This window comes from Spinacia oleracea, chromosome 3 (assembly GCF_020520425.1).
Source record: "Spinacia oleracea cultivar Varoflay chromosome 3, BTI_SOV_V1, whole genome shotgun sequence".
Lineage (NCBI taxonomy): Eukaryota > Viridiplantae > Streptophyta > Magnoliopsida > Caryophyllales > Amaranthaceae > Spinacia > Spinacia oleracea.
The window spans coordinates 42,280,862-42,296,246 of NC_079489.1; the positions used below are offsets into that span (position 1 = coordinate 42,280,862).

At 37.3% G+C, this 15,385-nt stretch overlaps 1 protein-coding gene across 1 annotated transcript; it reads right to left on the reverse strand.

Annotated features, from left to right (window-relative positions):
• Positions 1 to 251: 251 nt before the first annotated feature.
• On the reverse strand, positions 252 to 14,743 carry LOC110785245 (uncharacterized). Its single transcript, XM_021989691.2, has 17 exons — positions 14,244 to 14,743; positions 13,248 to 13,604; positions 13,008 to 13,148; positions 12,375 to 12,507; positions 12,159 to 12,272; positions 11,995 to 12,068; positions 11,624 to 11,698; positions 9,154 to 9,246; positions 9,016 to 9,076; positions 6,618 to 6,950; positions 5,526 to 5,652; positions 5,233 to 5,332; positions 4,546 to 4,615; positions 4,304 to 4,456; positions 4,110 to 4,205; positions 3,481 to 3,800; positions 252 to 820 (listed from the first exon to the last, which is right to left on the reverse strand). Exons 1-17 carry the CDS (start codon positions 14,322 to 14,324, stop codon positions 563 to 565), a joined length of 2,586 nt encoding a protein of 861 aa, XP_021845383.1. The 5' UTR covers positions 14,325 to 14,743; the 3' UTR covers positions 252 to 562.
• Between the last annotated feature and the right edge of the window lie 642 nt (positions 14,744 to 15,385).

Sequence of the window (15,385 nt, forward strand, 5' to 3'; positions counted from 1 at the left end):
AGTCAAAAGAGAAAAGAAAAATAGGAAGCAGAAGGAGATTAAAAGCAAAATACCCTTAACCACAAGTCTACAACATTTTAGATCTTATGTAAAGCGAGACAGAGTATGTGCAGCTGAAAAGCATAACGTCCAAGGCGCAAAAGAAACTCGATCCGCTAAGATTGGCAGTGGATAGGGTTAACTATGATATGCATTTACATAAAAAAAATAGTATGATATACATATAACATATATGAATAGAAGCAAGAAAGTCGAACAGAAATCAATAGCTTTTCATTCTCATAAACAGCCTTCGGCCATCTTGTTGAGATATTTTCTTTGTTTTCCTGATACAAATTTTATCTCTACAATTGGGACTTCCATTCTGAAAGTCGTACTAGCTGAATTTCCTACCCAAATCATGGCTTCCTAAACGACATTTAGATTGGGAAGAAACCTAAAATCCTAAACCTACGGCACGACAGATTGCGCCTGCCTTTCTCCTACAATAAACAGCCTAGAAAAATTACAAGCTGAGAAAGATAGAGATATAGATATAAAGGGGGTTGGGGGGGGGGGGGGTTTACAGTTTCCTATATTTTACAGATGCTTCTTTAATGGAACTATCAACTTGGTGATTGCCGCCTCTAAAGCGACTAAACCATGACAACCTTATCTCACTAGCACCAGTACATTCATCTTCACTTTCCTCCTCGATGCTGAAAAGTGTTTGGTCTGAGCAGTCCAATGAAGCACCACACGCTAAGTTATATGACTCGCATGCTGAATGGCAGACTCGTAGCCTGTTGTCCCCGTCCATGTCACACTTTTGAATTGATATCTGGAATCACAAATGCCTCAAAACTCAGTTTAAACTATTACAATTACATGTATCAAAATTATGAGAATGAGAATTGGAAGAGGGCGTCAAGTGGAAATTATAGTTTTAAAGATTAAAAAGGAAAGCATAATGAGATATATTACAAGCCAGACTTCTCATACTCAATCAACAAGACATCATCACACTCATGATAACTAAGATAATCATCATCCTCCTCTCATGACAAACTATTCTCCAAAGCATCATTGGAAAATCATCTCCTAAACTACCATTATCTCCAACTAGCTACCATTACTCAAAAGCAAACCTTCATGACTCTAGAATATCCGTCACGAAAATTTTAAAAAGAGTCCTAAGTCATGAAAATATAGAACACTCGCCAGGTTCTTATTTTGACCACATGGATCATTGGTCCAGCCATCCAGGTCTTATTAGTTTTACAATCAAAATATATAAGCGAAATCTTTCAATTAGAAAGTCATGACTTTTCTTTACACTTTTCTTTCAAGAAATATTGTCCGCCCTACATAACCACCATTGTGACAAAAAGGAACTCTCACTGAATTCTCCAAGGCCAACCAAAATTGGCTTCATACCCCGATTTGCTTTCACACCCAGCAGGACAGGAGTCTTGGTTTCCCCTGTTTTTCAGACTTATGCAATGATGACAAAGAAATTAATACTTGTCTCATAATCGATTGCATAACCACCTTCCAAAATCCTTCCTAACAGGAACGTAAAGGATTTAACCTCCTGTAACATCCATGCCATTAAAATCAAACCCAAACAGCATAATTGCATTTCGTACCTGACGCACCACCTAATACACCTTGAGGTACCAAGATCCTACAGTTTCTCATCGCCATACTTGTCAAATTTGCTAATTGCTGAAGAATCTTAATAGATAAAGAACAGGGGTTATGGGGAAACACTTTGACTAGTGCAGAACATAACATATGAAGGAAAGATCATGGATGTTGAAGAAGGAAACATTTTAAATGGGAAAACCATATTGACCGAGTTATTACTCTAGCTTTTGCGACTTTGTCACCCTCTTTGGACAAGGGCTTGATTATGATTCTTTACTCTCCATGTTTGTGATACTTAGCATTATGAAGGATTCGCTTCAGTAATCCATACAGTGTGTTGAATTATTGAAGTTAGTTCTTCGGTAGAAGTTGCTCTGGCAAAATCCTCCAAAGTTCATATTCCAATTTGATTAGCTTTCATTTTCTTTGTGATGATGAAATCCTTGTTTTCCTTCATTACTTCACCAAATCAAATCAAAGCTCAAAATAATTCCAACATTGATTTTCTCCTACTTTCCACACAACCGCAAGAAATACTCCAAAGCCCACGTAGGCTTATACTACTAGCGGAGTCTACGTAACACATTTATCATAGATTTCCCTCCCAAAAGGAACAGGGAACCCCATCCTAAATTAAAGACAAGAGAAATTTCAAATAAAAGGTAAATTTCCCAAGGGAACTTTGTAAGGGCAGCAAGCCAGCAAGATACTCAAATTGACCATGTTTTAGCGAATGTCTAAGGTAACTCTGAAGTCACTGTTTTATTCCCCAAAAACCTTAGTGATCACAGAAGGATTAAGACATTAGTATTATTGCCTTCTGTCTCATCTTTCTTTTTTCTTCTTGGTGACCAACTCTTATTCTAACTCAACAATGGCCACCATAGACAACAAACAATCTCTCTCCTCATCCTCCTCTCCATTATACCCTCTACCGTTCTACCACCTGCTTTCTTCATTCAAATACTTGGTCAAAAAAAACTCCCTCCCTAACAAAGCAAGGTATCAGCCTTATTTTCTCGTTATTTTCTTCAGTCCCTCGTTATGTGCCTCTGTTATCACACATCTTTCTCCAGAGTACTTCCACCACAAAGAAAATCCCCTTGTAAATTTCTTTATGCCATTAAAAGTAACTTAAATCGGATTGAGCATGAATCTAACCCCCTCTCTCTCATGTTTTTTCCGTCTTTTCCTTTAACAATGGATGGAAGTTACAGTAACATTTAAGGATTTGGTAGTTTTCTCCACCACGTCCTCCTAGAAGATATTTCAGAAATTAAAGCATTCTCCAGATTTGACCATCATCAGTGAAAGCCAGAGACAAACTAAATTTGGATCTACCAGGAGGGAGAAAAGGAGAAAGTGGGAAAGACTAATTTTTATTGAAGTCAATTTGGAAAGAAAACAGTAACCTCAGTGTTACCATAGGCATTCGCAAAAACATATGGGCGACTTGAATATTTTGCTAAAGCTTGGGGTTACCTTAGGTAATTTCTCAAAACAAATGGAGATAAAAGAGAAGCTAGCTTGTTCCTTTTTTCATTTTAACCTAGCCGATTCAGAATTTGGGAATAGTGCTGGTAGAAGCTATTAAAAATCATACCTTAGTATGTGATGCATAGCGTATTAGCCTTTAGAAACAACAACCTTCTGGCCAAAAACCAGACAGTTTAGCCTAATTATATCTATCTCTTGAATGCAACCTCTTAGTCTCATTTAACAGCCCTAAATAACAACTTTGACCTTGATATGTTGCAGATGCAAAAATAAAATATCCTCTTGTATCTCACCATATGGAATTTACCAACAAAGAACTAGACTTGCATAAATCATAACTAGGTATCAACTTACCCAGCATGCTAGCCTTTTAGCAGCTTCATTACAATAACTGCTGCCAAAAATGTTAAATAATTTTCGTGCACCACCTGGGAAGAGGCGGTGATAGTTGGGCATGACAACCACCTCTTCAAGCTGCTGCAATATACTTGGTTCACTAGGAGCACAATGTTTCCCGGAGAAATCATTTTGAAGAACGTGTTGGCAGACTGAGAGACTTGTCATCAAGGAGGAACTGTTTTGGCATGTGTAGCCCGCATAATCAGAGCAACGGAACTCACAAATTCCATTGTCACAAACACCTCCATGAAGGCTGCATTGCTCATCACACACAGCTGCATATCACATCAAACGTGAAACACAAGTGAACAAGGAGACACCAATTTATTCTATATCATTAATTTTGCACCAACCCAGCATGAGTAAGCATGTAAAACTAAGATGGCTTTTTCACTGGTTTATAGGCTAATTGCCAGACATCATACAAGAAACAAGAACTATCCATGATGAATGGTGTCAGTAATGTCTCCTTTTCAGCTAAGCAGCCAATGAAAGTTGATAAAGCCTTTATCCCTAGCTCGAAATCATACAACACAAAATCAGTGCATCTGAAATAGTTGTATGTAGAAGGTCTTCAATATTACCTGTGGAACAGTCAATGCCTGCATATCCATTCTGACACTCACAGACCCCATTATCAAGGCACTTGCCATGCATGCTACAGTTAGTAGGACAGAGGCCTACAAAACAAATTTATCATGTACTTACAGAGGCATGGCAAATTTATTGTCCAACTATTCCTAGTAATGAAAACTGCAGAGTGAAAACAGAAACTTACGTTTATTACAGTCATGGCCATGGAACCCCAAAAAGCAATGACACCTCCCATTTACACAATCTCCATTCAAATTGCAAGAACTAGGACATTGACCGGAGACTGAAATCAATGATGTGCTGCAAAGTTCATGGTAAGCAGGGCAAGCCAGTTCACCTAAACAAAGAAATAATAAAATTTCAGGGTTACAGATGGAAAATGATGTTTCAACAGCTATTTACTTCGCATGTTAGTTATGTGATTACCATTGAACCCTGGGAACTGAATGTGGCCACCAGCTGCAGGGCAGGCTTTCCATATCCCATCTACAGCAATCTATCAGAATGAAAAGAAAAAAAATCAGGAAATTAAAACAAATTGCCTTGTCAAACAAGGTACTCCCTAATAGTCCTCCCAAACCATTTGAACACATACTTTTAGGAGACTTCTTGTGGCGAGTCATTGTTCTGTAAGTATAAATATAAAACTGAGGTTCTGGATTCTGGGGATAGTTTATTCTTTTCTAAGCAGGAGAGAGAAATTGGGAGAGTGTTAAGTGGGGTTTATTCTATTTTAATTGAGAGAGAAATTGGGGGAACATAAAGTGAAGGTTTAAAACATTTTCTTTGGCGGAGCCATACTAAAATGGGAATTCCTTTCGGAGAAACATAACAGGAAACGGAAAGTCTATTTAGGATTTAGGACAAACCAAAATTGAAAAATGGGAATTCCTTTGGGAGAAACCAAAACAGAAAAAAGAAGAGTATAATATTTGTTACTTAAGAAAAATATTCTTTAAAAAACATCTAGCTTCAAAAAAATCTCATTGCGTCATCTAGCTTCTAAAAGGCTTGTGCTCACTCCCTCCCCCTCCTGCCTCTTCCCTGGCTATATTAGCCATTCCACCCATCTCCTTCTAAATTACCAACTAATATTACATATTCCAGGCTTACCTCTAATGTCTTGTTTATACATCGGTGCTGGTAACAACCATTTCCTTGAGTCGTAGAACCACGTACAAATCCAGTTCGAACTAACGACGAGGCCATGCACCTGCATCAGGTTCAGGCAAAAATTTAGTTGCTCCAAGCTCTTGAAATTCCAGACCTTTCATCATAAGCAGAAACAGTTTTATGCCAACCAGAAACAAGAAAGGGCTCAGGAAGAACTTCAGTAATCGTACCATGGCCTAGCTACCCAACAAATTTCTGGCTCAAAGAGACTTAAATTTAGAGTAAAACCATACCTGGAGTTGCTTCCACGCACTTCTCCCAGCATTCTGTCAGGTGCTCTAGCACTGTTGGTGTCTGTACAAGACCCGTCAGAATAAGCGACAAAGTATGTGCAATAATCGGCCAATGAAGACTGCCCACCTGCAACAACCAAATCCAGAAGCTTGTATAAATTTCTGAAGAATATACATCTCAGAACAAATTGACATGCCCATAACCTCCTGCTACAAGTTACTCTTCCTCCTCAACTGGTCTCCCCTGCCCTCTGCAAGAGCTACAAAACTCCTAATCTTCCACTCACAGTTATGAAACTCAATACTTCAAAAATCAATTGGTAAATTAGTTTTTTCCCCCTAATTTCAATATTGTATAAGTTATTCATTAGTTTTTCCCCCTTAATTTCATGTACTTTTTCATCTGCAGACGGTGTAGAACTGAGACTTTCTTAAGTGAAACCATTGGTCACTTTGAATCAGGAAATTTTATTTTCAATGCCCCTATGAGAAATAAAATGACTAATTCCAGCAACCCTATCAGCCTCAAGAAAAGGGGTCCAGGTTAGATCTCCACGAGTTCTCTCAATCAAACAACTACAGAACTACTGTTTGAACCAAACATCTTGACTGCGGCTCAAGTTTATCTTGATTGGTTTAATTGTAGAGACCTTATTCTTCTCTTATTTAGGACAATTATTTGTGTCATACAGCAAGAGAAAGAGAAAAAGTTATATATTACAGAAATTGTCCAGTATCAAATGCATTGATAACATTATAGTATAGGGTTGCAACTTGCAATGTGATGCTTTATATTCTTTTTATGCTTCCACGCTTGGTTGGTTAGGGGTTAGGGTATACAATTGATTTCTTGATATTACAAGCAAACTAATTTGAAACTAAAAATACATCTAACAAAGGATTCTCATCCATAGAGTAGTTGTCCAAGAAAAGCTCATCGATAACCCAACTTCAGATGTCATCAGTGACCAAAGCTTTTTAACAACTTGGCTGAGCAACATGATAAATCAAACTAACAAAAATGCCACTGGGAATAGGACAAAATGAGGGGAAAAGATAAATAAAATATAAGAGCCATGACATGATCTACACCTTTATTAGCCTGTGAGAAGTACTGGGCCCACTGAGGAAGGTCGTAGGGATAATTAACAATGGGGCAGTACCCTTCCGCCTCCCTGTTATATGTACATCCTGACAACTGGGTATTGTTGCAATGATAGGCTCCCTTCCATTGATTGCATGGTGAGGTAACAAATTCAGTGCCTTGGTTGCGTCCCCAGTCAAGGCGATCTGCCATGCTATAGTTGGCCTTGTACCATCCACTATCCTCCAATAAAGCCAGAGTCATTGTCGAAACAACAGACCTTGTGTCCACAGACCCTGTCATAATCTCATTCATCAAAAGTCTCTTCTCCCAATGTGAGCCTGCAAGCATATACAATATATAAGTCATTGAACTTAAACCATAGATAAGCCAATAAATCTAGAAGCATCAAGGCTGTTTATAAAGATTAACAGATAGTAAGTAAAACAAACGCTCTACAGTAAGGATCATAGAAAAGAAATCGCGGATGAGGTCGTGATCGCGGAAACGGTCGCGTTGGAGCGGATGGAAACCGCTTGTAACGGATAAATAGAACGGATTGCGGCTAACGCGTATTAATTTTGTCTAAAAATTCCCATTAACATGTTTAACCCTGTTAATACTTTTACGTTTAAAAAATATTATTTCAAACACAATATAACCAAACCTATCATAATATGAGTGGGTAACATATTTTGTGAACAAATAATCACTCATAATCTCCGTGGTTTTAGTCAAACAAGACTATAATTTTGGAATATAACCAAACCTATCATGTTTCATAAAATGCATATTAATTACTACTCCCTCCGTCCCAAAATTATAGTCTTGTTTGACTAAAAACACAGATTTTAATAAAAAGTGGAATATAGTGTGTGGGAAATTGACATTGATGATTAATTTGTATGAGAAAGTAGAACATAGTAGATGTAAAAAGGAATAAAGTACATGGAGAAGGGGAATATAGTACATGGAGAATTGGAGATGTTTTCAATGCATTTTTTTTGTGGTCCCAAACGAGGGTAAATATAGTAAGTATTTTATGTTCACATAACAAAACAAACTATAATTATGGGACGCCCAATTTGGAATACAGGACTATAATTTTGGGACGGATGGAGTAAAATATTATTGGCCAATTTGTACAAAAAACGGTGTAATGTAAAAAATATGTTCTAAGGTGGCGAGTTACCATTACGTAACGGATGACGCGGTGAGAAAGATGTTATTTTTGCCCCACCGTTATGTAACGGGGTTTTGCGGAACGGTAAATCCAAAATCCGTTACAAAACGGCCGTTACGTAACGGAACAGTCGAGTTTTAATTCCCCAGTAAGGATTTTAAAAAATGGGGATCGAATTGGAAAAGTTTCCATCTACGCACGCATATCTCCTCTGACTTCAGGGTAAGATACAAGGTTTGGATGTCTGAGTTGTCCCTGGAAACATGGGTTATATTCTTTATATTGAGATTAGCAGAGACATATAAATAAACATTCTATATTTTCAAAGACCCCTAATTATATTAACTTTCATACTCTGTTGTTCTTGTTAAGCAAGTTTACCAGTCAAAAAATCTTGAAATACTCACTATACGAACCAATGACGCATCAAAGTGTAAACTTTACAGCCAACATTCTTGATTTCGCCAAGCCTTGTACCCATGTACTCCTTCCCTCATTATCTACTCTCTCCTCCCACAAAATTCAAGATCTGAAATTACTGTGGTGTTGTCAGTTAGGGTTCTTAAATCTAATAACCGCTAGTCATTTTCCGCGCATCATTAACCACATGACCATCAGTGAAGCCATTGTCACCTCTTTCCTGTACCTCCACTATCACAGCACTCTACTCTACTCTTCTCACCCCTCAATCTACAACTCCCACTAAAGCACAAGTCCCACACATAATAAATCCCACCCCTCCCCTCTTTCTGATTACCGTTTCTCTGTCCCATTTTTATTTCCGGGTAACACCGTAACACATATTAAAAACACAAGGGGTAGGACCAAAAAGTGGTTCAAATTAATAAGATAATTGGAAGTGGGTAAATAGGGTAACGTTAGTATCAGCAACTGAACTAGTGTAGAAACTGTGAGAAAATAGTATTGATGTGATGGAAAGAGGAAGTTAGTAAGAGAAATTGGACCCACTTCAAATTGGGGAGGGGAAAGTGAAAATAAATTGGAACCAAGGGAGTAATTCATATGGGTGAATAAGTCCACGAGAAGAATGGAGGGTTGGACAAGGATCCTGTATCTGCTTCCATAAAATGATGTAATGGTTATGAGTAAATTATTACCACACAGAAGTATCATAGCTTAGTATCCAGCAGGCAACACTTGGAAAGGACATAAGGACTGAAAGAAAAGAGTGAGCTAGAGAAGAGAATAATATAAGTAATGACCTGATGTGCCTCGCCCACCACCATCTTCCAGCTCTAAACCAGTAAAGTTTTCAGAAAACGCCTGTCAAGGTAACAATTATATTATCCTCCAAGTCATAATGTCAGCATGCAACAAGAATTCAGAGTCTAATTATATACCCCATAATGATGCCGCGCGTGCATGATAACACGAGGGAGCACCACACGAGTTACCATTCTCCCCAGCTTTTCATCCATGTTATGTTTTGTAACCTGCAAATGAGACGAGAGCCAAAGTTAAGAAGAAAAATAACTTCAGTTAGACATAGATAAAGTCATAAATGCTGATTTATCATATCAGACAAACTAAACTCCAATAAAAATGGCACCCTTACATAAATCGAGTCTAAACTCTGATCAAAGAACCAATAGAAACTGAACAATCCAAAAGAATTTTGTAGAAAAACATATGGCACTTGCACTAGGGAAGGATACGATAAAATTAAAGAGACACCAGAGGAAGTAGCACCTTGACCTTCCCAATCTTCCATATGTTGTGTCGGCAGAAAGTGGATGGAGGTTTTGGATGAATGAGATTAGTGTTCTCCTCTTGAATTCGAATCGCTCCGACACCAATTCAATAAGAGAAAACATGGGGTTGGGTGTATATGACCCCAGGTTTGTCCATGGAAGTTAATATGAACTGTCATAGTGTCCTCTGTGTTACTGTTTCTCAGGTTTAAGATAGGGAATATTTTACGTATCGCCTCTCCACATCTAAGGATGTTCCTATGTTTTTTTCCAGGTTGACAACGCTTGGAATTACATTCATGGAGGCCTCTGATAGGGACATTGAGGAGCTTGCTGATGTTCTGGTTCTTAAACTATCCGGTAAACTAAAGAGCGTGTGATCCTTTTCATGCACCTCTTATATTAGGTGTCCATCTTTGTTAACGGCAACGCAAAACCCCGTTTATTAGTAACCAACTTCATTTGGAAGGCCAAGGTTCCACTTGAGGTGAGGTTTTTTGCTAGGGAGTCAATGATATTTATTATTTCCCTGAGGAAACGACCGAGGTTGACTATCTTAATGGAAATGAGCAAGTTTTTCCCATATAGTTAGTAGTAGATCCTTCCCAAATGTTATCCTTGATAATGCAGCAATTATCTTGAGAAGTTTTCTATAAATGGAGTCCTGGTTTTTCCCTTTTCCCTCTCTTGGATTGTGTAGCATATGTGATTTGTGGGCTTTTGAGGGGATATAGAAAAGAAGTTTGTATGGTGCTATGGTTTGATGGCACTATTGTGTTTATTTGTTATGAATTACATATCTTTTTAAGAACAACTTTATCTTGTATTTTTCTCTGGAATAGGTTAACTTGTTAGGTACCTTGGAAGCTAAAGCAATTAGGGGCCCATATTCAAAGGAACTGGGTGAGCTTGTTATAATTACTATTGTTTGAGGGTAGAAAGTCTTAGTTTGAATTTTGTTTTTATTGTTCATATGTATATTCTTCTTACATATAAGAGGGGCAAAAACACAATTTCCATAATTGCCAACAAAATTGGTTAATAATATCAAGTTCGGTTTAATTACGATATAGGGGAGGCAACAAGGTTATTTGAAAGGGTTTTTTTCTATTAATAGCACATCCTAGCTACTTTAACTGAGATTACAGAAGCCTCGAATAGTTCATGATGCACTTGGTTTGGTTTTGGAGGCTGAGTATATAATATTGTTGAAAAGTGCTGCAAAATTTAAGTCCTTTGCTCAAGGGTTAACTTAGTAGAGGTATAGCTCCAATACAAATCATTTAAAGTTAAGAACACTCAGGAGATGAAAATTATAATTCGAGAGCCTTTTGAAGCCAATAAATGAGAGACACTCAAATCAGCATCCCTTCCGGTCTTGACAATGTGCATAATGTATTCAAAGCAACGAACTAAAATAATATTATGCATTAATAGTCAAATTATTCATAAATCATTCTTCTTCTTTTTTGTCATAAATCAATCTTACACATTCCTTCGTTTCTCTTATATTGTTTTATTTTTCTCGCTTGATAGTACTTTGTTCTTGTTGAAAGAACAAGTAGGTGAATCAAAATAGAAAAATTTAACAAAAAAATGTTGAAACAATCCACACAGCACATTTGTTTGATTGTCAAAAGATCTAGATATCACATTTTTCTTCTTTGACGCAACCATATTTCGTTCCTGTTTCCTGTAATTGCACTGATTACCTTCAAGACTCCAAATATCAATTCTGCTTCTATTTGAGATGCACAAAGCCTAAGTACAAGGAAGTAAAGGAACCATTACATTTGGATGATTTAAGAAACTGGGACAATTAATCCATTTACGTACTTTCCATATCATGTAGGATACTAACAATAGTGAACAAGTAAATAGCATTGACTATTATGTGGCTTGCCGTGAGCATTTACAGGTGTATATGTCGAGCAATCTAACGAAAATATTCCACCAGTTTCCTCCTTTGTTTCTAAATCTGACATCCACACTCGAAAACTTAATACCATACTCAGGAGTCAGGACATGCACAAGGACCCCCCAGTCCCCCACACACACACAGACAATTGTTTTTGTTTAACATTCACAATTGAAGAAAATGTACTTCATCTAAAATTACCTGAGCTCGCCGTCTTTTGCGCTCATCACGGAAATGTGCAAAAGCATGTGGATCAAAACCAAGAACATGCATAACCTGGGAAAACATCAAACTCATCAAAGGTGATAAACTTATTAATTCCTTTGAATCCTTTCTCAATTAAAAAATAAAAGGAAAGTTGACAAGATAAATCCCAAGTTTGAGGTATCTTCCAATATTGGTCCCAAGTTTGAGGTTGTGGCATGTGAGCAGGATTGGGTGGGGCTGTGCGATTGCAGGTAATGCAAACTTGGGTCCAATATTGGAAGATAACTTACTTATCTTGGGATTTTTTTTAAATAATCCAAACTTGGGATTTATCTTGTCAATTTTTCCAAAATAAAAACACTAACCTCATGAATGAGAGTTGCAGAAAGCAGTGTTTCAGCTTCTGCAGTCAAATGGCGGGGAGCAACATTCACATGGCCTTCAAGAGAAAAAAAATGTATCAGTTGTCCAGAAAGTGGCAGAAATACATGAATCCAATCACTATACCAGATCATCTACATTACATTACCTGCAATCGCACGGCCCCACTGATCCCGCTCGCACGCTACAGCCCATGCTAGTGTGTTGCCAGTTGTTGGCCTTGTAGTTACTAAAAGAACCAAATCTGCATCGGCAATTCCCTCTGATAGGAAAACAAGTGACAGATAATGTTGTCATAAACCCTAACAAAAGGCTAAGTAAATAAAAGTCATTCCTGACATAGCAATGCCAAATAGAACAGAACCTTCTACATATTCCCTTGGTAGCTGCACGCCTCCATCTTGTCCACATGCAGAGTATCCACTCAGTCGCAATTTTCCTCTAACAGGCTCAACGGCTAAGGCTCTTTGGAACCAGTCTGCTGTCTGCCCCAGAGCCTGCCCATACATTAACAAGCAGGTTTTACTTCACAGGTTGATAATAAAATGAACAATAATTCCAAAGAACGATATTTGAAATGAATCTCCTAAGTGAAAGGGATCAGGAAACATGCAAGAAATATATAATATTCTCTGTTTTTACGAATATTTTTTTTTCTAGTCGTAGGAGGTTATGGTTGCTAACAAAGGGGATCACACAATTGAATCCAACCTATATATTTGGACTACTTCGGCCCCAAATCAGAAGCTCAGTCAGTATTCAGAAAACATAATGTAGCCTGGTTTTCCCAAACTTCCTATAACTTCTAAATTTTTAATAGAAAATAGGCTGTCTGTTTAAAACCAATACAGAAAATAAAACATAAATGATTGACAGAAAGATAAGTGGCAAAACAATGCACATTTTCACACCCTTTCTTTTATGGTTGGCCTGTGGCATGAAAAAATCAACATAATCCAAGTTATACATATAGTAGGAGTGGAAATCAAATGTAGACCTCATGCAGGCGATGCTTTTTGTCCCCTCCAGATATATCATCCAAAGTACAATTATACCAGCAGTCCCCCGAAACTGGTGGATCAACATTAGGATTACAAAAAGGTTTTCCGGGAACAGATGTCATAGGAGGTTCCCCGACCTGATCAACCGAGAAGCAACATATTAAACAAGAGAATCAGAAAAGGAGTGACTAAACCACTATGTGCATATAAATGCAGCCACCGTTCCCAATTCTCACCTTCACAATGTCCCCGACATTTCTGCAGTCTCTATCAGGAGAATGGCCTACTGCATCATAATTTAAATAAATTCTAATTGGCCATTTCCCATCTTCTGATTGTGGTATGGATTCAGAGACACCAAGCAAAGCACGCCCCTTGCGGCTGAGAGACTCTGTGAAACTAGGTTCCTCGTACACTTGTGGGGTAACAGAATAAACCTGGCGACCAGGCCGCCTCCGCTGTGCAATAATTTGATCATGTATACAAGAATGTGAATTAATACTTCTAACCTCTCTTTCTTGCCCTTGTTGTTGTACATGATAATTGATGGATTGTGCATTAGCAACTGAGAACAACCCCAATACCAAAACAATCTGCCACAGGGAAACATTTAACAATAAGAAACTTAGGCAACAGCTGCAAATCGACATTGAGCTGAGCTACTTTATGCTACCAAAATTGATAATCGAAATTCATGACTTCAAATTCAGTAAATTAGGAAGAAAGGATAGAACTTCCTTGTATAAGAAGCATCAGCTGCCGAATAAAATCTCTCAAACAAAGTGTTAATTAGACATATAATAACTTCTAAGTCCCTTCATCCTCAAATAGCATAGAGTAACATCGACAATGTAATTTGAACTAATAATGCCACAATTAAATCTCGACCGAGGCCCTAAAATTTTCCCTCTACAATAAGTTGCAACTAACATCAGTAATCTACTTATCCTTGAAGACATAGAAAAGGGAAATAACTTAAATAAGGTATAAAGATCTAATTAATGTGGATAATTGGGTATATTAAATTTTTAATTTTCAATTATAACAATCAATCTGAACTCACGCCAAAACCCCAAATGGAAAAAGTCACAAAATTTCCATACTTCCACATTAATTTTTCCAAAAAAAAACATTGGAACAATTCCAAAAATGAAAACCCAGTATTCCAAAATGTAAACATTCCATAAATGTACAATTTAAATTAAATAGCAAGAAGAAAGGCCAAAACTTACCTCGAAAAGAATGACAGCAAATCTGAAACAATGAACAAATCGTAACCCAAAACATGGAGTTTCACAAATCATAACCTCCATGAATAAATTTCACTGAAAACCCACTTTCCCATCAAAAATCCAGCGTTACTTCGATCCAAACGCGGCCCCATAAATTCCCAACATTTCTAAATTAACTAAAAAAAAAAAATCAAATTAAAATTTAAAAAATATATATACTCAATTTGTGAGATATTTTTGTGAGAGGAAAAAGGGGTGATCGATGAAGTGAAATTGAAGACTGAAAGACTGATTCTACTTTATTTCTGGGTTTCAGGTGAGGTGAGGTGAGGTGGGGTTGTACAGTGGAGCTACCAAACGAGTGAGAGCATAATTTACAAGTAATTAAAACAAAATAAAAAGGGAAATTTTTAACTTTTGATTATAGAATTAGGAAAGTTTTAATTTTTAAAATTGGAAGGTGTTTGTTTTTTGATGATGGATAATGTAAATGGTAATGAGATGTGGAGGGATGATAAAGTAAGTTTAGCGTAGGTGAGAGTAAAGCTGACTATGAAAGGTTAGGTTAGGGTGGGTAAAGAATTATTTGTTTGTTATGGAGTATTATTATTAAATTTGTGTTAACATATTTGGGTGAAAAGTATAGTTGGGCAATAGGTATCGGTGGGAGGTAGGACACACCGCTAGGAGTGTTTAAAAAAATCCGACCCGCTTAATTTGGCCGCTAACCCGATTCAAATTAATCGGGTATTTTTTAGGAAAATTATAATTTTCACGGGGTGGGTACCTGACCCGCTAAAAATTGCTGGTATGTGGGTCGGGTACAGGTTATAAGTTTTGTATATACGGGTACCCGATTACCCGTTAGCTTTTTTTTATTAGAAAAGTATGGATAATGGTTACTGGATACTTGGATATTGGATACTCAGTCACGCCGACCGTATCCTCTCTCGGTTGCCGCCTGTAACATCTTTAAGGTGATTCTTTTTCTTGAAATTGTGTTAATTATATCAATTTATAGGAATGTCGGTTACATCTGCAATTGTTTTGATTTGAATATTGTAATTTTAATGTGTAATTGTGTTAAATGAATTATCTTTTAGTTTATGTTAATTTAGATGAGTGTTAATATATAATCTACA

What these genes read in the sequence shown, in the direction of transcription:
- LOC110785245 (XM_021989691.2), bottom strand. Translation starts at nt 14,324, where the DNA reads ATGGAGGTTATGATTTGTGAAACTCCATGTTTTGGGTTACGATTTGTT. An exon ending in TGGCCATGACTGTAATAAAC is followed by an intron (nt 4,206 to 4,303) that starts GTAAGTTTCTGT and finishes TTTGTTTTGTAG; the next exon opens with GCCTCTGTCCTACTAACTGT. An exon ending in AGGCATTGACTGTTCCACAG is followed by an intron (nt 3,801 to 4,109) that starts GTAATATTGAAG and finishes TGTGATATGCAG; the next exon opens with CTGTGTGTGATGAGCAATGC.